The sequence below is a fragment of the Pelodiscus sinensis genome, chromosome 1 (assembly GCF_049634645.1).
Source record: "Pelodiscus sinensis isolate JC-2024 chromosome 1, ASM4963464v1, whole genome shotgun sequence".
Classification (NCBI taxonomy): domain Eukaryota; kingdom Metazoa; phylum Chordata; order Testudines; family Trionychidae; genus Pelodiscus; species Pelodiscus sinensis.
In genome coordinates, this window is record NC_134711.1 from 106,298,685 (window position 1) to 106,324,280 (window position 25,596).

At 44.3% G+C, this 25,596-nt stretch overlaps 1 protein-coding gene across 4 annotated transcripts in view; it reads left to right on the forward strand.

Moving 5' to 3' along the window:
• DENND5B (DENN domain containing 5B) overlaps positions 1-25,596 on the forward strand; it is a 189,130-nt gene that overhangs the window by 88,515 nt on the left and 75,019 nt on the right. For all 4 annotated transcript variants that reach the window (XM_075940597.1, XM_075940587.1, XM_075940572.1 and 1 more), the window contains 2 exons: positions 5,280-5,946; positions 20,081-20,268. In XM_075940597.1, the coding sequence (XP_075796712.1) occupies positions 5,280-5,946; positions 20,081-20,268 (855 nt within the window). The remainder of the gene's footprint in view (positions 1-5,279; positions 5,947-20,080; positions 20,269-25,596) is intronic.

Consider the following 25,596-nt stretch of genomic DNA (forward strand, 5'->3'; position numbering starts at 1 on the left):
CACCCCTCACTCCCAACGTACAGGGGAAACAGGGTGCAGGGACAGCACAGAGCCAGAGGGGTGCGGGGGACAGGGGTGACGTGGGGAACAGGAGGCACAGAGGCAGAGGGACGAAGGGATCGGGTGGAGCAGTGCTGGGTGTGGTGGAGTCACGGGGAATGGGACACGGGGAACAGGAGGGGCAGAGGAATCTGGGTCATGGGGCAGTGCAGGGAACGGGCAGCACAGAGCTGGAATGGGGGGTAGCGCAGGGATCGGGCAGAGCAGGTTGCAAGGGTGGCACAGAGCCAGAGGGAGAGCAGGGGATCTGGGGTGGAGGGGCGGCGTGGGGAATGGGTGGCAGGAGCCAGATGGGGCACGGAGCGGGTGCAGTGAGCCGGGTGGTCGGCAGGGAGCGGTCTCTCACCAGCGAGGGGCTGGGGCTGTGGCAGGACTGGAGCCAGCAGGGTGGGGCCTGGCTCCGCTGTGCGCTGCAGCCAGCTGCTGTGGACACAGCCAGATCTGAGTTGCCGTGGCCCTTTAAAATCAGCGGGGCCACGTCTGCCGGTGCTCCGCCTCCTCGTGCCACAGCTGCACGCAGGCAGCCCGGCACTGAGAATTGCCACAGTTCCCCCTCCCCGGCAACGCTCTGCTCCTCCGCCTGCTGGCAGATTGGATGGGGCCACGCCACCCGTAGTGCGGGCTTCGGCCAGCCCATTTAAACGGCCCACTGGGCCAGTCCGCCCCTGCACTCGCCAGCTGGCAAAATCTACTCTGCGGGCGAGTGTATTTGTCGAGCTGTGTGTGTGTGTGTGTGTGTGTGTGTGTGTGTGTGTGTGTGTGTGTATATATATATATATATATATATATATATATATATATATATATATATATAGGCTGATATAATCTTCTATGAGCGTAGTTAAAACAAAATAATTATAGAAAACCAAAATCTTCTGGGGGCGGGGGGGTGAGTCATTTCAGACCACATTTCTCTCATGTTCTGACACAATCAGCAGTATTCAAAAAAAAAAGTAGTAATGCTTTCACCTTACTCCTTTGAAAAGCTCTAAGTGACTTTTGAATCAAAATAAAGTAATATTTTCCTCCTTATATCATCACTTGCCCCAATTATTGTCCGCCTTGATTTCTCCTTTGATTAGTCATCCTTTGCCTCTGTCTCCTTTTATTTAAGCTTCACAAGGCAGTTTCCTTAGAGAAGAAAATGCCACAAGCCTTTCAAAGATAATCAGCGAGAGTAGTCTGTTATTGGTGGGCACTTAAAGAATTAGAAATGTCTTATGAAAATAATTTAGAAAAAATCAAAGCACAAAACTAAATACTCCATAACTACGTAATTCTGCCTTTAGATCAAGTTTGCTTTCCCATATTGAATAATAACAATATTTATCTTATTGGTTTTCCCCCATATTCACTGTTTTGGTGAGTGCGTGTGTGTTTATGACTTTAGGTAGGGATAATCTTTCTCAGCATCCAGTATTGTTGATATTACAATCTGGTTGGTTTCAGGCTGAAGTTCTAGGTACAGAAGACAATGAAAACTTCAATACCTTGCTGAATTGGGCCCCAAAATAGTATTTCTATTTAAGTACATTCATAATCCACTGATGTTAGTAGGCCTCCTGGCATGTTTAAGTGGGGCCTTAATGCAAGTACACTTGAACCTCCATACTCTAGGTGTCCCTAATCTGGGAACAACTGTGATACAGAGGAGGAAGCAACTCCATGCTGCTGTTCTTCCCCTCCCTCTAGCTAGGGGTTAGGCAGAGCATTATGAGCTTTCCATATGTCTTTTCCCTACCGCTCTCAACAGTGGTAGTGGTGGGAGGAGCAGTGTCTTGGAGCGGTGTGAAACCTCATATGTCCCTGGGAGCGAAGCACCAATTAAGTGTCCCATCTTCCCCTCATGCCCTGTGCCCTTCCGGGCCCAGCAAAAATCTTTAATCCAGCATGTTTCCTGTGGGTTGCTGGATTTAAGAAGTTCCAGTGTATCCACAATAAGAAAAAGAAAAACAGAATGCAAGGCAAAATCACTCCTAAATCATTTCAATCATAATAGGTATATTAAAAATGCCTAAACAGATGGTAGACTTGTTGGAAAACCAAGAACACATCCATTGGTCTTTAATTCTAACATTTTTGTACAGAGCTTCAATGAAGATGACATTCATCTCCAAGTTGTGCTGCCATATACAGTCTGTTTACGTGTCCTTAGCAAATATTGAAACAAAATACTAGTATTGAATGTAAATTGACATAATTATGTGGTGTGGTGGTGCATGCACACCCTGTCTTGAGACAAGGTTCACAGGGGTGTATGGACATTGTTATTACTGCCAATGAAGAAAAAGCCGATCCATATTTCTTGGGCAAAATTCTACAACTTGCAGATGATGATCTCTGATTTTTAATGTGGCAGTTTGCCAGAGTTAGCAAACTGGGCCACCGCCAATATAGTGGGCCACCGCCACTATATTTACATGAATGATCACAGGTACTGACCAGTCAACCACACCCTTCTTTGAAACTAGAAATACACAATTAAGCAGCTGAGACCAAAAAAAACCACCCAAACAAACAGTACTATACAGTATTTGCAAACTTAAACTACTAGAAAAAGGGAACATTTTAAAAAATGATTTGAAAAAGTAAGAAGAGACCGCTTCTGTGCTTCTTTCATTTGAATTAAGAGAACTAAAAGCAGTATTTTTCTTCATAGTAAATTTTCAAAGCTACATTGAAGTCATTGTTATAAACTTTTGAAAGAAGAACCATAATGCTTTTGTGTTAGACAACTTGCATTCCTGAGGTGTTTGTAACACTGAGGTTCTATAACTACTTGTCTTAAATCCCCCTCAAAGATGCAGTTGAGAGGTAGGCAGCTCAACAATGCTGAAACATCTGGTTAAAAATAAAAAAGGAAATAGTCTTCCCCAGTTCTTCTAGTTTACTCAAATCCTATTTTCAAGTTGAATGTGAATTTTTCTCTCCCAAGGACCTTCCTCCAGGGTTTAAACCGGGGTGGGCAACCTTTTTTGGGTTAGGGGTCACTCACTCAAAATAAAAATCAGTCAGGCCACATGTAAGTAAAAAGCAAATAACACCCCTCCCCCAAAAAACCTCCCAAAATACCCCTCACTGATGTAGTCCCTGACTGAGAAGGAGAAAGACGCTCCCCACATTGCCATCACATACCGCAACTTGGGGAGGGGACATTCTAGTAGATTTTGTGCTCCAGCCCTGTGGTAGGACAGCGTGGGGGAGCTTGGAGTATCAGTGAGGGCTTCCCAATGCTGAGGGTGGGCCTGAGCCTCGGGGGCCAGATCCAGGCAAGCCGGGGGCTTCATCAGGCCCCCGGGCCTGAGGTAACACAACCCCTGGTTTAGACTCTATCGTTTGCCATCCATATGATTAAACCTGGATGAATGTATGCTTGAAGGGCGCTTGCCTGAATATAACCACCTCATGCTTCAAGACCACAGCATATTTAAGACTCTTCTGGGTGAACGCTAACACTTTGCTCCCTCCCATTTGGCTTATCTATGGAATTCTGCAGATTAATAGTCCCTTGGTGAGCCCTTCCCTCGCTGCTAATCTTCTTCCGCCCCTCTCCTTTCTCTTCATTTCCTCCTGTCTTGGTCCAAGCTTAATATTTGATGTCTTTTGCCTGCCTTTTTAGTTAGTGTTGGCTTCCTGTGTGCTTTGGGCAGGCAAAAGATGATGACGTTTACAAGTTGTTGATTGTGGGGAAGGTACTCTGCTGGAAGATTGCAGAGAGAAGGGTGGGCACTTAAGGGTCTTAGAGGTAGTCTAAACCAGTGGTTTTCAAACTATGGGTTGTGACCCCAGTACTAGGTCATGGCATGCCAGGCATTGGGTCTCTTGCTGCAGGGGGATCAGGTGACTAATGGTGTTGCTACGGCAGGCTATTTGCTGGTCCTGGAACCACAAACTGCACTGGGCTCCAAAAGTGGCTGGCAGCAGGCCCAGCTCTCATATGGAGGATTGGGGGGAAGAGCGCACATGGCTCCACCCAATGCCCCTGCCCCAAACACTAACATCACACTCCCATTGGCTGGGAACCTGCTGCTGGCTGCTTCTGGGTGCAGCATGGTCTGTGGTGCCAAGAGAGGAAACAGGTCTGCCTTAGCCCCCCTCCTCCCTCCACACTGCTGAATGGGAGCCACTCAAGGTAGGCCCCTCCAGCCATCAACAATTTTCTTCAGCTGGGTCATGAGGAAAAAAGATTTGAAAAGCACCGATCTAACTGTGAGGTCAGATTTAATAAAACTATGTCCACTGTCTCTAGCGCAGAAGCCAAGTTTTCAGAATATAACATAGTATCGGGTAGAATAGCATCAGGTGAAAGTTTCAAGATACGTATATTATGGAGACTAATTTCAATAATTAAGACCCGAAACTAGGGATTTTACTCCTCCTTCAAAAGAGAATTTGAATGCAATTGTAACAGAGCTACTATTAACACCTCAATAACAAAACTACAAACCTTTTGAGTTAATGTATCACTGCTGTTCAAAAGCCGCTGGAGCTGCAATTTCATGGTTTGTCAGGAGTACCCATCAATTGAATTAAGTCCTTTTATTGTCTGCAGGCCGTTTATTAGCCCATGCATTAACTTTTACAGCAACATATAAAAACTGGCTTGGATGAGGCATGAGATTGCTAACTGAATGTGATATCTGGTTTCTGTACCATTGATCTGATCCTGCTCAGGTCATTAGCAGCTATAGCTTGTTGCCATCTGACTGGTCAGCGGTCATTCCATGTATGCTGGTGTTGATTAGGAATTGATGTGTCCACACTTACAAAAGTATCCTTGGTGACTACTTCTACACAATTTTGAATTTTGGTTTTGACAGCATACGACTTCTCCCCCTACTTCCATTGTACCCATAAGCAAAATAAAAGTGGTATCTCATTGAAATTTTATCTGATGCTTAAATATATGTGTATAGGTTGTTAATTATTATGAATAATGAGGTGAAGTGGTGCTGCTGACTTGGTAAAATGAAAACAAAATCTGAAAGGATCTTTCTTTTAAGCAATTTTTTTGGATATGAAGCTTAGCTTGTCAGGAGTGTCCCCGTGTATTTTAAGGGTACATCTTTTAATGTAAACTGTTAATAAGTTAGAAAAATTAGCATGTATATAATTTTATTTTGTTATTGCATGATATGCTCATGGAAACAAAAAATACAAAATCTTAAATTATTTCAGATTTGATACTAATACAGTTATTTTATCTTTTTCTTACATAGCTGTGTATGCCTAAAGGGCTATCTTTCAGGACACAGACTGACAATAGAGACCCGCAGTTCCACTCATTTATAATTACCAGGGAAGATGGTTCTCGTACTTACGGATTTGTGCTCACGTTCTATGAGGAGGTCACAAGCAAGCAAATTTGCACAGCCATGCAAACGCTTTACCAAATGCACAATGCAGAGCAATACAGCAGTGTCTATGCTTCGTCGTCTTGCAGCATGGACTCCCTGGCAAGCAGCATTGATGAAGGAGATGCCACTTCCCTGGCTAAGCTCCAGCAGTACAACTCGTATGACATAAGCAGAGACACATTATACGTGTCCAAATGTATATGTCTCATCGCTCCTCTGCCCTTCATGCAGGCATCCAAGAAGTTCCTTATCCAGCTGTACAAGGCAGTTACCTCTCAGCAACCCCCACCTTTACCTCTGGAGAGCTATATCCATAACATTCTTTATGAAGTACCCCTCCCACCTCCAGGGCGGTCCCTAAAGTTCTATGGGGTGTATGAGCCTATCGTTTGCCAGAGACCTGGACCCAATGAACTTCCTCTATCTGATTACCCCCTTCGAGAGGCCTTTGAGCTGCTTGGACTGGAAAACCTTGTCCAGATTTTCACATGTGTTCTCCTGGAGATGCAAATTCTTCTGTATTCACAAGGTAGGTTATCTTTCTGGATTTGCATCTACTGTAATCAGGCAGTACCTGAATATATATCCTGAGATGTTGTCAGCCGATGGTCAGGGCTGTTACACCCGAGTCTTCAACTGCTGGAGCATAAGGCCCTGTCGCAGTGGGCAGTCTAGCAGAGACTGACGGGCACCCCGAGGAGTTTAACGTCCGTGTCTTAGTCCTCTAGGATCGGGATCCCTTCATGGAGGGCAGCCAATAGGCTGACAGACGCCCCAGAGTTTATAGGAAGAGCTTATTACATCTCAGATTTTAACTGCTAGGATACAGGATCCCTTCGCAGCGAGCAGCCTAGGGAAGGCTGAGAGATGCCCCTACGGATCTGTTCTCTGGAAGCGACACGATCCAAATGCCCAAGCTCTTCCTATACCTGTCCCTTATGACCGGCTGAAGTTCTTTTAAATTGTGCTTGGATCTGTTACAGCAGCTGAAGGAGTCAGGTTAAAACTTAAACAGTTACAGGTTTATTAAAGAAGCTTATAAATCATAAGTAGGAATAAGAGATCCTCCAGAATAGGGCTTTATTCCGGAGGATCGCGCCAGTCTGGACGCTTTTCTCCAGCTTATCTCAAAGCTGGAAAAAAGCGGCGGCCATGAAAATGCAAATGCCGCGGGGGATATTTAAATCCCCCGCGCATTTGCCTCTTCCCAAGTTCTACATTAGCATGCCTATTTCGTAATAGGCGGCCAGTGTAGACGTAGCTGTACAGTTTTTACCCCCTTTTGTACCTCTCGACTCCAGCGGGTCAAGCCACGGCTGGTCCCTCAATTCCTAGGAAAGATGAATACGAGGTGGGCATCCTAGTGGAACCTCGGGAGCCCAGTCACATAACCCGACCAGCAGATAGACGGTAGATTGACGCTCAGAGTAAATGTGTTGCTGGACCCATCTTTATACCCATAGGAGCCCGTATCCTTTCTTATCTAAGATGCCAACTTGTGTTTGTCTGTCTTTGTGACACCAGTTCTTACAAGGGAGTTTCAAGTTAATTTACACTTGCAAGAGAGAGAACTAAATTTTGAGTACTGGATGTTTTTTTACATGAACCCCCCCCCCCCCCCCCCCCCCCCCCCCGGACAGTGTGTGTTCGTATCAATATAGGTGTCAGCCAAGGCAGTTCTCGCAGCCTTGAGGTCAGCAATTGGCATATCTCTGTTTACAGCTATCCAGGATCACAGCAGCCTGCTTATCCGGGCCTCCTGTTCAAGGCTTACTGCTCTGTGTGCCCTGTATGCTCCAGGCAAGCAAAAATGGATGTTCGGGGGGGGGGGGTGTTCATGTCTGGCTACAGATGTCCTTGAGCAATTAGTAGGGATATGAATGGCTAACCAGTAAGCATCACCTGAGCAGCCCACTGCACTTTTGCCTGAAGCATCCCCTCCCACCCGACCCCATTTAAGCAGTTAACCGATTAAACTCAATGTTAAACCGGTTAACTGATTTCATGGGATTTTACATCCCAAGCTATTAGATTTCCATGGATTAGTGGGACTCAATATAATACCAAAGAAATAAGGTTTTGCTAGTGAAAAGACTAAACTGTTTCCTCTAAGCTTTTTAGGTATCATTTTGTTTAATTTTGCGTCATATTTATCACTGATGACAGCTAGTGATGGAATTGACTTAATTGTCATTTTGAAACTTCCCTTGATCAGCTCGCAAGACAGCACAAAACTAATCTTCCCTTTTGAAAGAAATTACAGCATTAGGTAATAGGTCTTTCACAAAACTCATGTTCTTTTTAATGTGACAAATTTTATTAAGGCATTGATGTTTTAACCTTTGCGGCCAAACATTGAAATTCAACTGGAGGTTATAAGTAGAAATGACATGTCCTTATGTGCCTTCTGGAATTTTGAAGTAATTATTTTCATGAGGACATAGTTGATGGCTTTTGCTTCAGGCATCTTGGGACATTACTCAAAGGTTAGGTTAGATATGTTGACAAAGTTGTAGAAAAGGCATCTTGCACAGATCCTGTGGTGTTTTGTAATGTGTTACTAAGCTTTTGGAATTGGGTTTGTCATGAGAAGGTTCAGTACTTTCTATTGACTGTACAAGCGTTCTGACACAAGATTTGGAAATATCTAGTTCACAATGTATAGGTTATGAAGCTTCACACTGTTATTAGCATGGAAACTTCCATAGGGAGCATTGCTTCTTCTATGTTGCAGGAGAGTCCAGACTTACAAAGGTATTTAGGTGCCTATGTTGCAGACAGATACATAATGTAATTGACTTTGAATGGGAACTAAGTCTGTATTTGAATGACTCTGTAAATTGTACAGTGTTCCTATTTGCAACTTTAGGCACTTAATAAATACCTTACTGGATCTGGCTAAACTAAATTTAAAATACATATTGGGAGAGAACAGAAGCTGGAGTTGGTTCTCAAAAGAGGGTGACTAAAGTTGGGTGACTAAGTAGGTGGTATATTTATAAAGATGCTGAATATCCAGAACTGCCACTAAAATAAATGAGAACTCTAGGTGATCACAGCCCAGTTTTCTGAGGTAGTGTTTTGGGGTGTTTTTGGAGGGAGGGGCACAAGAGGCTGCCTGAGTATTGAATTCAGAGCTGATCTTCACACATCAAGTTTGAGAGATGAAATTCAAAGAATTGAATTGTTCTGATAGATAAAATAGCATGTCCAGCTTACTGCTAATCACAGTCAGGTACAAATTTCTTCCCATCCCTGCCTCAGTACAGTCCTCCTAGCTAGGGTTACCAGGTGTCTGGATTTGACCAGGATGTTAAAAGTCCAGTTGGCGGCACAGGTGGGCTAAGGCAGGATCTCGGCCTACCATGCTTCGTGCAGCTCCCATAAACAGTGACATGTCCTGGCCTCTGGCTCCTATGTATAGGGGTAGCCAGGGAGTTCTGCATGCTGCCCTCGTCCTACATTCTTAATCAGCAGCTCCCATTGGCTGGGAATCGCAGCCAGTGGGAGCTACTAGGGCAGCATCTGTGAATGGGTAGCATGCAGAGCCACCTGGCCATGCCTCATTATAGGCGCTGGAATGGAGACATCCCGCTGCTTCTGGGAAATGCTCGAGGTAAATGCACCCCTGAGCTCTTCCCTCTACCCCAACTCCTTGCTCCAGCCCTTATTCCCCCCCCCCATCCAAACCCCTTGGCCTGAGCCTAGAGCACCTTTCTGCACCCCAAACCTCTCACTCCTAGCCCCAACTGAGAGATTTAAAATAATTGATTTGTGTATTTTTATTGTTTGAACATATAAAATGTGCTTGAGTCACATTTGTAAGCTGTTCTCTACGATCTTGAGGACTAGAAACATTTTTTTATCAAAGCTGAGCTTTTTACATATTCACATGCCTTCATGAGCTGGGGCTTTAAGAAGCATGCCAAATAGCACAAGGCTTGGAAAAAAAGTAAGTTGGCAATACAGTTCTTCTAGCTATTGAAATAAGGACATGGTGTAAAAATATAGAGCTAGCAGATTTTATAATATAAGACTTCAGGCAAAACTACTTTTATTTGAAACAGACATTGCTATAGATTCTCTCTAGTTTTGAGACACATCTGATTTTATTAGACTTTTATTTTTGCTTTCCATTGTGACTATGGAGAGGCGATGATATTGTGAATGTGGGCTTCCAACTATTTCCAAGTAAATAACATTCTGTGGTAGCTGCTATAATTTCCCAAGGATCAGTAACAAAATGCCACTGGTGTGAAATCTCTGCTGGAGAGAAATGAATTAAATTGTGGGCACTGCAGAAACCTAGGCAATCCATTTTGTATGTTTGCCTTCCAAGGGATTTAAACATGAGAATGTGGGGACAAAACAAAGATTAACTTCTTTTAGCTTAGACTGTTCCCGCTTACTGTAATTTTGAATGTTTCCCAAGTTGTTTTTAGAAGGATTTGAATAATTGCTTCTCAAAGTGTGGGTGTGGAAGAACAAACTGAGTGTATTACTGTGGCCTGAAAGGGATTTTTTTTAAATATATTGTCTCTGTGGTCTAGCATACATTAATCTTTGCACATGAACAAGTAACTTACATGAAAAGCAGTCCAGCTAGACTATAGATTGTAGCACAATCAAAGAAAATACTGTTTTTCCTTTTAAAACAAATTAAGACATTTCACTAAAATCAGTGTAATTTGCTGGATAAAACAAATTTTACAACCAGCACAAATCTGTACAAAATATTATCTTTGCACATTCATTGACCTCATACAGCCCAGGGCCAGCGGGAAGTTGCACTGACTCTTGGCTGCACGCAGCGTGCCTGCTTTGAAATGCACGAGAGTCCCCAGTGGGGGCTCTTGTGCATTTCAAAGCCATGGAGCCCGGGGTCAGCGGGGGACTAGAGGCAGCAAGGGGGGGCGGGGATATTGACTAGTCACAATACTATCCGATAAGCAAATGCTTATCGAATAGTCTTTTACATCCTTCAGGAGCTTACCATCATAAGGTTGTATGTGTTGTACCCATCGATGTTTCCAGTTTGTCAACTTCGCGGAGCCCCTGGAGAGGTCTCGCACAGTTTGAGAAACACTGTATTAGAAGTGATCTGCTTCAGTGACCAGCAAACCCACTCTCAAACTTTTGGCAGACCAGTAACATTTTATTTGCATATTTGCAATGAATGAATATTCAAGTAAAATGTTGCCAAAGGCACCCAGAGCCCTCTAGCGCCAGCCCTAACCCCAAGAGCCCCCCACCTCCACTTCTACCCCCCCAGCATCAGCCACTGACCCCAGAGCCCCCTGCACTCATTCCTTGCAGTGCCAGTCTCCTGCCTTCGACTGCCAGCCCCCCCACCAGCCCTCCAATGCCACCTCCTGTTTCCAGAGCCCCACTGTACCCAACCTCCCCAGTATCAGACCCCAGTCCCCAATATTAGCCCTGTCCCCAGAGTCCCCCAGTGCCAGTCCTGCCCCCATAGCCTCTTGCCACTATTAGCTCCACCCCCAGAGCTCTTCAGTGCCACCTTCCCGCCCTGGATACCCCAGTGCCTGCCTTTTCCCCCACCTAGCCCTATGCTGCCTCCCAGCCACCAGCTGTGTGCTGCTGTCCAGGTCACGCTACTCTAAGGCTGCCATGCCGGGCTCTGCCATGCAGCAAAGTGCTCTTCAGTGTCCAGGAGGGAGACCCTTGCACTGGGTGGCTAAGAGGCGGGGCAGGACATGCCTCTCCCAATAGCCGCAGCAGGAGTGGTGTACCCGAGCCGCCTCGGTCCAGCACCCAGAGGGGCCACAGCCTAGTGGTTAGGACCGCTGATCTACTTGACTACGCTCTGCATTCTTCTCATTCTTCCCTGGTTTCCCTGGTTTTGCTATCAGAAAAGCACCATTTCCTTTTATTAGCTGTTGACTTCTCAACCTGTCTTCCAGTTTGCAGATATGGAAGTCATTGAATAAATACAATGAAAGCTAGAAATTATTATCTTTGTACATTCATTGACCGAGTACAGCCCAGGGCCAGCGGGAAGTTCCACTGACTCCTGGCTGCATGCAGCGTGCCTGCTTTGAAATGCACAAGAGTCCCCAGTGGGACTAGAAATCATCTAAGCAAGCTTGTTGCTCATTAACACTGCTGAAGAAATGTTATAGTTCAGAAAATACGTGATTTCTCTCCTCCACCACCCGGTGTCTTGATACCATGTTAAAAGGAAAGGTAGTATGCAGCATTTGTAATGTGGGCACAACCCATGCTCTCTTAGGCAGATCAATATTGCAGTAAAACTGTCTGCTCAGCCACAGGAAAAAACAGAAAGGGGCAGCCTAAGTTAGTGAGTGGGCCACGAGTGGCGCTCCCCCTCCCCCTTCATCTAGGTGGGCTGCAAGATTTTCATAACCAAGTTTTTACTAACTGCTCTCGGATGCCTAGAATTTGTGGGTGTGCTAATTTTGAATCCTAGTCATAGCAGTGCTTTGATTCCATGCAGAGGGAGCACATGGCTCTGACAGTCATCAGCACACACCTCACTTCGCATGCACTGTGTGTCACTTGAGTGATACTGGTAAGGAAAAAAACTAAAGTAGAATCTGGCACTCTTTGTAAGCAACAGTAAAGAAAATGTCTTCTGGGCCTCTCATAGAACCCCAGTTGGCTGCATGCAACCTGTGGGCCTCAGGTTGTCCCCTACTGAGGTATTATGATAAAATGACTAGAGGAAAGGTGCCCTATCTGTTTCTATTCTCCTGGGGTAGGGGAGACAAAATCAAAACAAGTCTGCCCCCGCTGTCATCCGATCGAGCCCATGAGCTCCACGCCATTTGTTAGCTTGACGCAGTCCTTAAGATTTTACTGGCTCCAAATGTTAAAGTTTAAAATATAATGGTTTTTTTTAATATTTAATATACATCATTGTATTATTCATTGTTATTTCTGAATATTGAACATAGTGATTAGCTTGATATTGGTTCCTATGGTGCTGAAATGCAAAGCATGTTTGCCTGCATTTGTTGGTAGGAAATACTTAACAGTAGCAAGTGAAATTTATGTTCTAGTAAAACATTTACTTAGCTATACTGGACAAGGTTATTGTCAAAGCAGTTTCTTCTGCTTTTTTTTTTTTTTTTTAACTAGCAAAAGTTGAGAAAAAACAAGAGCTACAAGTGACTCTGATAAATGAGGAGCTAGATGAGAAAAGGAAACATTCAGCCTTCAATTGAAAATGTATTTAATCTTTAATTTGGAAGTGAGGATGTAGAATGCCAAAAACCTTTGTTGTGTGTGGCACAAGTCTGAGCAATCATTCTCTGAAACCTTCAAAAATGATGGAAACCAAACATCTGAATTCAAAAGAAAAGCCAATGGAATTCTTCCAACACAGTGAGATGAAGTTGGGAGGGAGGGGGCAAAAGAAATTACTGCACACTGCCCTAACATCAAATGAAGGTATGTTGTAAGCGTCTCATCTGCTGTCCCTACAAACTGCCATTTAGAATTGGTGAAGAACTAATCATGCCTTCAGTTTTAGATGTCTGCTGGGAAGTCTTGGGTGATGAAGCTGCCAAAAAAGTAGAGTTGCATTCCACTGTCAAATGATATCGTGTCACATCAAATCAGAAGATATTGAAGAAGATATTGAAGTTCAGTTGATAAAAAGGGCCAGTGTGTCAAGCTAGTTTGCAATTCAGTTGAATGAGTCCTTTGGACTTTTCTGATGCAGCAGTTCTTATTATTTATGTGCATTGCACCTATGAAGGTTCATGAAGATCTACTGTGCTGCGGAGATCTGCCGCAAAATACAACAAGCATTGAAATCTTCCAGATCAGATACTAAAGGAGTATGTGACAGTGGGATCACTGCATTGGAAGTTATACTGACGGAACGGCTGCAATGGTGTTCAGGTTGGGGTGTAAGATCTCATTTAATCAGTTAACTAGGTAAATGTAATGTTTAATTAGTTAACCAATTAAGCGGGGAGGAAGTGGGGGGGCAGACTGTGCTGGGCCTGCCATGGATGGGGCTATCTCATCATCACAGCTGGGCTGGAGCGCCCCTGCCCATGCACAAGTGTGATGGTTGTCCTGTGGCAAAATGTTAAACCAAGTGTATGATGTGCAACATGAACTTTGTCTTAAAAGAAGTCTCCTCTGGCAGCATACCTTCAAGATTTACAATGGGTCCCTAAATTTGTATATTAGAAGTGATCAAATAAATCTATTAGCTCAATCTCTTTCTTCAGGGAAGTATATAGTGTGTCTTTGTATTGGCTGACACAATCATAGCCTTTTATTAAAATCGAAGGACATAGTTGTGCACGACTGGCATAATTGTTGTGACATCACTAATTGTGCATGTCTGGCAGCTGATGACAGTAAAGATATTCCACATATCTCTGTGAAATTTGGATTTTCAGCAAGAACTGCAACAAACAAAATACTGCAACCGGCTAAGCACTAGAAAGATGCTCTGAAGGTCCTTGTCAAACATTCATCTCCGGATTTGAAAGACTTGAGCCATACAAGCCAGGCACATACATCATAAGTGGTATGGTGCCTTTATAGATCTGATATTTTTAAAAACACTTCTATTGATTTAGTTTTAAAAAATTACCTACAATATATAAAATGAAATCCATTTGTAAACAAAATTATTGAAAAATGTATTAAACATCAAGTTAACGTTTTCATATCATGTAATTGGTTGAACTTCACTTCATTGTTTAAAATAAACAGAACTGGAGTAGTGGCCCTATTTTGCTAAGTAAGAAAGAAATGTCTTACATGCAGATACTAGTGAAATACTGTTCCTCCCTCCCTCCCTCCCTCCAGCAGCCCACAAGTGCTTCGAGAAGGCAGCAAGCAAGTTTCTGGTGTCAAAAAGGTTGAGAAACACTGCTCTACAAGGCTTAACCATATTAACAGTGGGAAATAATTCCAGTTTTCCTGTGGATTAATTCCTTGGTGACTGTTAATTATGAACTAATTTATGCTGTGCTGTTGGTAGCACACTGTGACATAGATATATCATAGAAGTAGAAATTAACTAAAGAGGAAGTGAGTTTTTCCCCATTGTTCTTTGCCAACAGGGAGACAAATTGGTATTAAAATGTTTTGCCTCTGGATTGATATGGCCTTCAGAAAGGCTGCAAAGAAGCCAAGAATTCTTTTCCTTTTAGCATTTTTACAACAGTTGCTCAATTCCTTCCAGATTCCACAGAGTTAACTTCTCACTTGATTTGTCCTTCAAATGAAAACTTCATTTGTTTAGGTATCACCGTTCCAAGTATTTTTCCAAGAATTTAAATCTCCAGTGCCTGTACCTACTGCTTTGTCAACTGAATGGCCCCTTTCCAGGGACACATGTTTTGTGTCTTCCTAATTTAGCAAGAAGGGTGAGTTCCTTTACTAGTCCCTACACCTTCTGGTTCCTTTTCTTGGGATAAATCCAAATTTTCATGTATTTGGGAAGCTAGTATAGAGGAATGCTGTTCAAGCCATCTTACATTAATAGCAAAATTAATTGTAATTAATTTAATCTTTTACTTTTATTCCTATTCTTTAGAGCAGGGGTTCCCAACCTGGGGTACGTGTACCGCCAGGGGGTACGAGACGCTTGTCAAGGGGGTACGGGGAATATTTTGTAAATAACTAGCTTATCCTAATTGAAATATTCCAGAAGAAGTAGTGTTAGTGAAAAAAGTTGTGGATTCTAGAGTCTAGAATTTATTTCCTTTCATATTGAATAGGGGGTACAGGAAGGTTTACTAAAAGCCAAGGAGGCACAGGGACCGAAAAAGGTTGGGTACCCTTGCTTTAGAGCTACCTGTTGCTTTACATATGCCAGTTCATATTTCCCCAGGTTTTTCCAAGTTACTTGACTTTTCTCAATCCCAGCTGACAAGCAGCTGAGTTTGGTTGGTAAAACATGCAAGGACAGTCCAGGGGTTAACAAGTGCCCATCCCAGCATCATCCCCTGGTCCTTTCCTTTCCTCCCATACCACTGTTGAAAAGTGGCATGGTTCCCAAATCTCATGGACCTATCTGGGTCCCTCAGATCCTGTTTGTGACACCGATTGTTGTATGGTTCGATTTGTTTTAGATCCAAGGGAAACCAGGACACTCCAGAGAGACTTAACCACTTTGTTACAGGCTTTAAGCAGTTGTTTTAAGTTTTACAAGCCTTAAAAGCAATTACTATACAATTTAAACCTTAAATACTATAGATTCTAAAGCAATTAATACAGGGCAAAGCAATGCAAAAGCAATTAATAGAAGATCTACTAGAATACAATAATAGAGCCTAGTTCACTTACACTGCATGCGTATGCTACCTACAGTATCAGGCAGAAGGTCGGGTTCCTTTGATTCCTATGTATCTGAACGCCATACATTGGGGTCACCGGTGTGAAGGGCCTATTTACTTCTCATTACATCGAGCAGGACCTGTGGGTCAATCCTGCTCACTCCCTCCATCAATTCTTCTTACTAAGCCCATTTTATAGCAAAGTGAGACTTGGTCTTTCTAATAATATTTACCGATTAATTATGTATTGTATAAGATACCTACAATGCCCAATGCCCTATTTGGGGTAAATTCTTGCTGCTCTCAGGATGTTGCAAAAACTACGTAATTGACGTTTTTATGGCTTCACCTGTAATTTTTGCTGATCAGAAACAGAAGTATCAGTACAAGATTGATTGTCATGCGTTTTTGATGTTTTCTCATTGTAGTAGGCTTAATCTGCATTGTTATGCAAAACAATTCCTGCCTCTAAGCTTCTCCCTCCCAAACCATGCCTGCGTGCTTATATGCACCACTCTTGAGACAGGCCTGGGTTGTGCTTTTTAGGGATCCGCTCTGTGGTTGAGGCAGACATCAATCACCATTTATTGTCAAGGCAGGGTAGTCTAAGCTCCCCTACAGGACCATGTCAATTACTGATACTCTGTTTTGGTTCTTGTTAAATTAACATTGTGTTGTTGTTTAGATTTAGCTAAATTAATTATCTCCCCCACAAATGAAGAACAATCACTTGAGAGAACCCAGCAATTTGCATTTATTTTGTCTAGTACGTAAGATTGCTAGAGCTGGGGTGGGCCAGATCAAGTATATTAATTCAGGTTAACTGTTTCAATGAATACAGGCCCTTTAACTGTATGTGGATAAAATAAATTGTGCAGTTAAGTTGTCATAGCACCCTTGATTTATCTCACCACCTATTGCATATAGTATGATTAGTCTAAACTCTGTCTACCAGTTTGTCAAATTATGTTCTTGCCTACTGAGTCATTCATGAAGTAACATAATTTACCATTTCATCTCCTATTCCAACTTTAAATGTTCAGTAGCTAAAATAGTATTTGCCAGTTTTGAAAAGTTTGGGAGGCATGGGGTTGGGGGGTTGTATTTTGTTGGTTTGTGTGGGGGGTAGGGGGTTGTTTTTGCTTCAGAGCATTCACACAGCAGGTCCCATTCCTGCTTAATATATTAGCTATTCAGAAATACAAAACTCCATCTTATCGGTTAGTCATGCAGTATCTTATGCTGGCATCTGGTGCTGAACATCCATATTCAGATGATTCACAGCTAGACTAGCTGGAGTGGATGAGGAGCTGCACTGCAGAAGAGGACTTAAGCTTACATTGTGGTTTGTCTGATGAGCAGCGACTCAGTTGTTGCTAACTCAGAACTCTGGCATCCCCACTGTTGTACTAGCTTGTGCACTTGAGCTTCCACCCCCTTCCAACCCTCATGCATAAGTTAATTGAATCTTAAAGCATGGCTGAAGCTTACTTGTCTGGATAGGGATCAGGTTGGGGCAAAGCTCAAGGTATAACGTAAGCTAGTACTGCAGCGAAGATGAGAATCAGGCTGTGTCTTGGCTACAGAGCTTGTAGATGTAGTTCACGGTGACAGAAGGAAGAGCTCAGCTGGTGTAGGAACATCATTCACCAACCAGTGTTGGCAATGCCAATAGTCACTCTTCCGTCTATATAGCTGCACCTATTCTGGGACTTTTGTCGACATAGCCATGTTTCATACCGCTGACCAACGTAGCTATGCCCATGGAAGCTTTAAGCATAGAACGAGCCTTGGTGGGTATGTGGGGGTTTTTTTGTTTGTTTTTGTTTTGTTTTGTTTTTCAGGCATTGAAAGAGGTAAATGCGGAGTTGAATAGAACTGTCTTGCATTAAAGAAATACCAAGAGAACAATTCCTCAGAGGAATTTGTGAATGTTCCCTGGCATCCACCATGCTTGTTTTCTATTGATCAGATACTTTGATTTTTTTTTTCCTGTTGCTGCTGCTACTCACTGGAAAATGTTACCTAACTCTAGTTATGGTTAGGCTAGCTACCAGGTCACAGCTGAGGGATGAGTGCATGTCCCCTGGAGTTCCAGGTTCGCCTGCTCTCCCCAGCCAGATTGAAGAATGAAGCAAACTGTGCCCTTACCCCTTGCTCCCTGATGAACAGGAACATCCAGCAATGTTCCTGTATAAATGTATGTGTGTGGCGGGGGAGCTGCAATGTGCCCTCCCTCCACTCTCCCTAAAGGATGAAGAGTGGGAGACTCTGGGCTGGGCAGTCGCAGCTGGAGGAGGCGGGGGGGGGGAGGGAGGTGCATGTTCCTAGCCAGTCCCTTTCACCTACCTGGTGATTCTGTCTTGTTTTCTGTATGTTTGTATGCATTCCTGTACATGTAGGGGTGGGAACTTCACGCTCCTCTCCCTGCACAAGCAAAACCCTGACCTTGCTTCAAATTATGGTCAGAGGAAGTTGTGCACCAAATTTGGTACCCCTAGCTCTTACTGTTTAGGAGTTCTTGAACAGACAGGCTCGCTTGCTCACATCCAGGCAAACTCTCTCAAATATATATAGTAGATATTATGCTAGTGAGCTCCCAAAGCCCAATAAGGTGTCACTGTGAAAGACCTTCTGAACTAATTGTGATTACATTCAGGATCAGTTGTTGGCATTGACCAGAGTGACCTATTTGCCTATAGTCAGCCAGTGGGACTGTAGAAGAGTTTTTGCACATGACTATGTGAGATATGAAAATTATTTTTCTGTAAAGTAGAAAAGATGGGCGAGAGAGAGAAATTGCCTTAGCAGAAATCTGAGGCTGGTAGCAACAAGGTTTTTCGACTGTACATTTGAAAAGTTATTTTAGTTGACAGCTGTTTCCTTATGAGAAGACATGATTCTTAATTAAGCTTTATGATGTGTTTCCATGTTCTTATAAGGAAAATTCTATAGAACTACAAAATATTCATTTATTTGGAAGTTGCTGTAATCTGTGGGAGGAGCAATAAGCCTATTTCATATAGTTTGATTGCTCTCATGAGTCAATGGCCATTAGTTTATATTTGGTAACGGGCAATTTTACAGGTGAAAGTTTGCCATAAACATTGCAAACTGTATAAGACAGTGGTCCCCAACCTTTAGAGGCTCCCTGGGGGCGGGGCCACTCTCACGCCGGGCCCCCCGGTGGGCGGAGCCGCACGTCCGGGGGCACACCAGGAGACGGGGATGCCTTTGCACCCTGCGCTGGCATGTGCCCCAGGGCTGGGGCCACTCGAAGGGCCGGGGCCGCTTGGGGGCCACGCGCCCGGGGCCACTCGAGTGCTGCGGGGCCGGGGCCGGGGCCGCTCGAGCGCTGCGCGCCCGGCACTGGTGCGTATCGCGCGCCTGGGGCCAGCGCCTCCCGTGTGCTGGGGCCGGCCCAGGTTGTCGGTGGGTGCTCACAAATGCCCCGGCGGGCGCCATGGCGCCCGCGGGCACCGTGTTGGGGACCACTGGTATAAGACAAAGCATACGCTATTCATTACTCTACATAGCAGCTTTAAATTGCCCCATATATATGATGACTATATAGTTGCAGTGAATTCATAATTTTGCTTGAGTATTAAAGAAAATAACTTTCTATTGAATATTCTATTATTACTAGCTTCATTTTAAGTGATCGATTGGTGATTTAATTTGAAATTTTACTTGAATTAGTGCACAAACATTTCTACACACAGTAACACTACACAGGAATTAACTCTGTCTGCTCTGAGTTATAAATTTGTAAAAGGACAGAACACAGGTGTGCTGCATGCAAAGAAAGGTTTTTCTGAAATTTGTAATACCCGTCCGAGTTTTAGCCACGAGAATCTTACTTAAAAAGAGTGGCTGGGCTGAGTTAGCACCCGGAAACTACTGTTCATGTATGATCTAGCTGTCTCTCTCTTGAAAAATGCTAGAAAACCTTAAGCAGTTGCAGGAGAAAAGGGATCTGACAGTATCTTTTGCTTACTGATCACTTCTTTTTTCCTATGTCTCCTGCATTAAAAATTATACTATTATTGAATTGGACCAAGTGATTTCTTTTTCTGCTGTGCTGTGAGGAATACTGTTGGTATCTTTTAGTGAATTGGTTTTGATTCAGGTCACAATGGTACAGATTTAAATAAAATATCAGGGTTTTGTATGTAACAATTGCTTTCTGGGATAATAATTTTAAAGAATGCTTATTCTAAAAATGTTGCAGTAACGGGTATGGTTCATTTAAAATCAGACCTGTAGTATTGCAAAATATAATTGAATTGTTTTATAGCTTCCCATCTCTACAATACTGATACCAAACTTTAAAGCCAAGAGATACTTGAATGTCTTTTTCTTTCTCTTTAGATTATCAGCGTCTAATGACAGTAGCTGAGGGAATCACCACACTGTTGTTCCCATTTCAGTGGCAACATGTATATGTTCCCATCCTTCCTGCCTCCCTCCTGCATTTTCTTGATGCTCCTGTCCCTTACCTGATGGGTCTTCAGTCCAAAGAGGGAACTGACCGTTCAAAACTAGAACTTCCTCAAGAGGTAACTACTGCATGGTATTATCAACTTTTTGTCTTTTACTAACCCAGCTGAAAATACTGTCATTATTCACTCTAGTCCCCAGTGGAAAGCTGACACATCATAAACAACTGCCCAAAGTAACTTTGGCAAAAGGTAAATGTTTGCTTTGGAAATGCTCTGGGCTGTAATCTTGCAGGACAAAATTAAGAAATGTTATGGGAAAGCCTGTTATCCTTTAACTACCAAGCTCTTTTCTTGTCTTAGTTCCGCCAGAGAGAGACTTACTGAATGAAGTAACAAGTCAGTGAACACAATAGAAAATAAAGTTTTAACAATGTTTTCTCCACCGGCTTGTGTTAATGGAGAGAGTAGGAAAAAAAGGGGCTTGTACCTCTGAAGCTCAGAAGGGTCCTCATCTTGTCTGCTTCACATGCCTCCCCTACTTTCTTACCCTTTGTCAAGGTCACAGTCCTTGTTGGTAGTCCATTGGGGGCAGTGTATTGCAAGGGTTGCTATTCAGTGGTATGAAGCTTCTGTGTTTGGTTTTACCCCACAAGATGGAATGTGCTAGCTGTCGTCTCTGTACTCCGAGATTCTACCTGCTCAAGGATGAGCTTTTAGGAATTGAGGCTGGGTCTGCTTCTGATCCACCAGCCTGGCCTTTAAATCTACTACATATTTGATTGAGTTTGTTTCTGTTCAAGAAGTCTTCCTAAGTGATAAGAGCTAGGACCACCAAATTCAATATACAGCTTTCTCTTATCTGAACTTAAAACATTCTAAGAGTTTGGTTGTACCAGGAAAACAGGATGTGCCTGGAATGGGATTGTTTCTCATAAAACCAAACAGAAAAGAGACAATCACCAGGCAGGTGAAAGGGCCCCCAAGCCTCCCATCCCCAAGCACCCTTTATTTAGGGTGAAGTGGACTGAAGCCCGCCCCCCTCCCTGCCCCCCCGTATAGGAACATTGCTGGCTGTTCCCCTCTGTCAGGGAGTGAAAGGAAAGTGAAAAGTTTGCTGCATTCCTAATTTCGGCTAGGGAATACAGGGGCAGGTGAAGCTGGACTTGCCGCAGCCAGGTGATACGCACCCCTCCCCCACTGTGCCCACTGGAGCTGCAGCAGCCATGAAGGGGCACTCCTCACCTAGACCCAAGCTGCTGGTATGAGAGAGGGCTCTCTCCATGCCAGCCTGCATCCTGAACCCCTCATCCCCAGTCTCACCCCAGAGCAATGATTAAATTGAAGCAAGCATGTTTTCATTCCCCCCTTTATCTCCCCCTCTCCCCTCCCCCCAAAAAAATTGAGTTAAGGACCTGAGCAATGTTGAGTAAATCTTCTAGTGAGTTATGTTTAAGTTGGTTGTAATATCGTTGTTTATTATTGTGCTTGTAAATTGTGTTTTTGAGCTCAGGTCTCTGCCTGAATACGTGTCAGAGTACTTTGTATAAAACATTTTAATGAATTTAGTAACTGCGACAGGTGCTGGGATTACAGCTCTGTAGACTGAAGATCACTCTATGTAAGTGGCTCTGCCTCTCCTCCTCCCCCTGTTTTTGAATTGCCTTGGGTCACCAAATCTTTCTGAAATGGAAAAATGGATCCCCATCTGGAAAAGGTTGGGAACCGCTGCTGTAGATAGTCATAGTAAGCGCCATGCCAGGTTCCCCAGGTTTTGAGCAAAGAACCTATTCCTGTGTTGGATGGATATGCTCAATGTGTTCACTGCCTTAGCAAGGCACATGTCTCACATAAATGCCCTCACTGCGCTAAACTAAAAGTGAGAGCACATTGTGACAGAGACCTATTCCTATTCTTAGGCCCTGGTGACTTGCAGACATCTAACTTTTCTAGGTGATTTTTAACTTGTTCTTTTTTTATTTTATCTTCTAAACCTACCCCCTTCCCACTAGCATTCACTACAATTCTAGATTGTCTTTATAGCAAATCGCGATAAGGTCCAAGCTTTCTCAGCCCAGCCACTCTCACTGGATTTGGCATTGGCACAGCTTCTCCCTGGTCCTCTAGAACATATATTCTCAAAGCACTACGCACTTTCCCAAGGACCTTTCTCTATCCTCAAACTCTCTAAGGCTGTCCTGTCTATTGCATTCATGCCAGATCCAAAACCTTTTCCTCCTTGAACAGATACAGCTTTGTAATCACCTAATGTGGAGCACCCAAGGGGACATCTCGAAGAAGAGTAGGTTACTCACCTGTGCAGTAACTTACATTCTTTGAGATGAGTGTCCCAGTGAATGCTCCTATACCCACCCTCCCTCCCCTCTACTTCAGAGTGCTGGTTTCCTCAACTGGCTACAAGCTTCCAAGGTAGAGAAGGAACCGGAGGGGGAGGAGGGCAGGGCATAGTGGGTCATGCATGTGCAATTCCTGAGCAGTAGGAGTGTGCAGCAAGAGGCACGTGCATGTGCGGCCCCAAAGACACTGCTCAGAAGACTCTAGATAAAGGTCTCAGTGGTGGTGCACTGACCTAGTGTGGAGCACCCACGAGGACACTCATCTTCATCATCAATTACTGCACTCCTTGCATGCCTCTTTTCTGACAGTAAGAGGATAGTTTAGTCTCTGTACTTGCTCAGTCCTTGGTCTCTGAGATTGCTAACTACAGGTTGAATCTCTGTGGTCTGGGACTCTCTCGTCTGGCAACATTCATGGTCTGGCAGGACCACGGATTTTGCCAGACCAGAGAACCCAGGGGGAGGCAGGAAGCCAAAAGCCTTGTGTCTCAAGGCTGGCTGCAGAGTAGCAGCCCAGATCAGCAGAGCCCCAGCAGCCTTGGTTTTGTAGAACTGTGCAGCCCCGGAACTGCAGAATTCAAGGAATCCGGAGGCAGTGGAGCCCCAGGAGCCCAGAAGCTTCAGTGACTCAAGCGACCCTGGGGCAGTAGAGCCCTAAAGTACTACACAGCCTTGGGGCAGCAGATCTCTGGCTGCCTCATGGCAGCGGAGCCTTTTTACAGTCCCATCCACTCTGAGGCAGCAGAGCTCCAGTGGCTCTGGAGCTGTCTCCGCAGAACCAGGCCAGCGGAACCCCGGCGGCCTGGGACAATGGAGCCCCCCACCCCAGGAGTGGAGATCTGAATGCCCTGGAGGTGCAAAGCCCAATCAGCCCCCGCAGATGTGGGAAAGAAGGGAAACCAGACCAGCCAGCAGCGGAGCTGGGTGGGGAGCAAAGTGGGATCTAATGATGCACCTTGGATTCTATCAGCATAGCAGCAGGAGTTGACCTCCCCTAGTCTAGAAAAATCCCCTGTTCTGGATCAGGGATGTCCAACCCGTAGTGAGTTCTTCATTGGTAATTATGGTAGGGATGGAGTGTCGGAGTAAGAATTGGACTGAGACCACTAAACTCCTTTCAGATAAGCTACTGGACATTGTGACTTTGGGTTAATACCAGCCTGAGCCATATTTGAGATGGTGATCTAGAAGTGAACGGCTGAAGGTTAAAGAGCCTGTCTTCTGAACTATTGATATGCAGAATATGGTTTTGCAGTCAGGCTCGAGGCTCACCCTCACCCCCTCCTTTCTGCATCTGGGAACCTATGCTGATGCTCAAGCCCCATGGAGTCCCCCAGTCCAACCATGAGGTTGGAGCACCAGCACCGGGTTCCCACTGGAACTGGATCTAGCTCGCAGTGAGAGCTAGCAGCTCTGTACACTGCCACTTCCTTTTCTCCCTGTACGCAGTGAGGAAACTGCTCACCTGGAGGCTTTCTCCGCTGCTCCCACTGGGCAGAATCTCAGCCAGTGGGAGAAGTGGGAGGCAGTGACTAGAAGCTACAGGGGGCATGGAGGCAGGTGAACACCCGTAGTATCTCCCTCCATGCCCAATCCCCACTCCCCCATCGCCCTCACAGACCCCTCTTCCACCAAGATCCCGCACCCCAGCCTGCTCCTGCACTCACTGTTGTGGCCAGACTCCCACTCTCAGCCCATTCCAGCACCCTATCTCTCACCCCCCCCCCCCCACTCCCTTTTGCATCCCCATTCCTATCCCACTTCCTGGCAGCCCCTTTCTGCACATTGAACCCCTCATTTTTGGCCTAACTTCAGAGCCTGGGGGAGCTCACAAAATTTACTAACCTGGGACACCAGAAGAGTTACTCAGGCCTGTGGGAAGCCCCGAACCTTTTAACCCCCCCCCCCCCCCCCCCGCCATCCTTCCAGGGGCTGGAGTGCCAGGAAAGTGAGGTGTCTCAGTTGGCAGCCACATCAGTGATGGTTGGGATTTTTTTGTCTTTGTTTGGTTTTGGGGTTTTTTTCCGTTCACTTTTGTATGGCCCCCAACTGACTTTTCTGGCATTTGTGGTCCCCAACTCCAAAAAGGCTCCCCACCCCTGCCATAAATAAAAACAATGTTGGAAACTTTTGTTTTGGACATGAATTAATATTTTATTTTACTTAAAGTTTGGGAAACCAACATGATCAAGTTAAAGTGCTACATCTGTTTAATTATTGATTTTAATTAATATTTCCTTTCTTGCTAGTTCTATATGCCCCCTTATGTTACAGCCATGTACAGCCAGTCCCTGAGTTGTGAACGGTCGACTCATGACCATTTGCAGTTAAGACCAAAAATGTCGTAAATGGTGGACCCCGAGTTACGAATGCGATCCTCACTTACGAAGAGTGCGGTCGCATGTAACTCAATGGGGTCCGACTTACAAACAAACCGAGTTACGACTAATTGCTTGGTCTGTAACCAGTTCGTAAATCGGAGACAGGCTGTACTGAGGTGTTTATGCTCCAGTAGCCTAATAAGGATAATTTAGTATTTAAGGTATTTAGAGATAAGCAAAGGCATTTTGTCATCATGGATGGTTGGCTGATGGTGCATGGAAAGGTTCGTGTTAAGCAGGGTGGGCCGTGGGCCAAAAGGTTTGAGAACCACTGTTTTATAATAAAGGTCCTTTTGGAGTATTAGGAGGAAGTGGCTTTGATACTTATGACAGTAGGATTCTTGTCAATAAGTATTCTCTTAAATGAAGTTTCATAGCCATTTGAAACTTGCTATGTTTTAAACATGAAGCTGTTATTCAGCCACACTTTTCAATGTGATTATATTAATGCAGCAAAATTATTGTACTCGTTAGTTGTCCTGATACATTAAGAAAATTAATGTAGTGGCCTATTACTAATAATGATGATGTGCCAAGTTACTTGCCTTTGACTATAGGGAAAGTAATAATTGTGAGGAAAAACTAACTGTTAATTAGTTGGAAACGCCAGCAGTTACAAAAGATATATACTGCAACAAATAGACACTCTGAACATAACAGTTGTAGAGCTGTTTCTTTCCATTTTTCCTAAATATGCACTATATATTTGG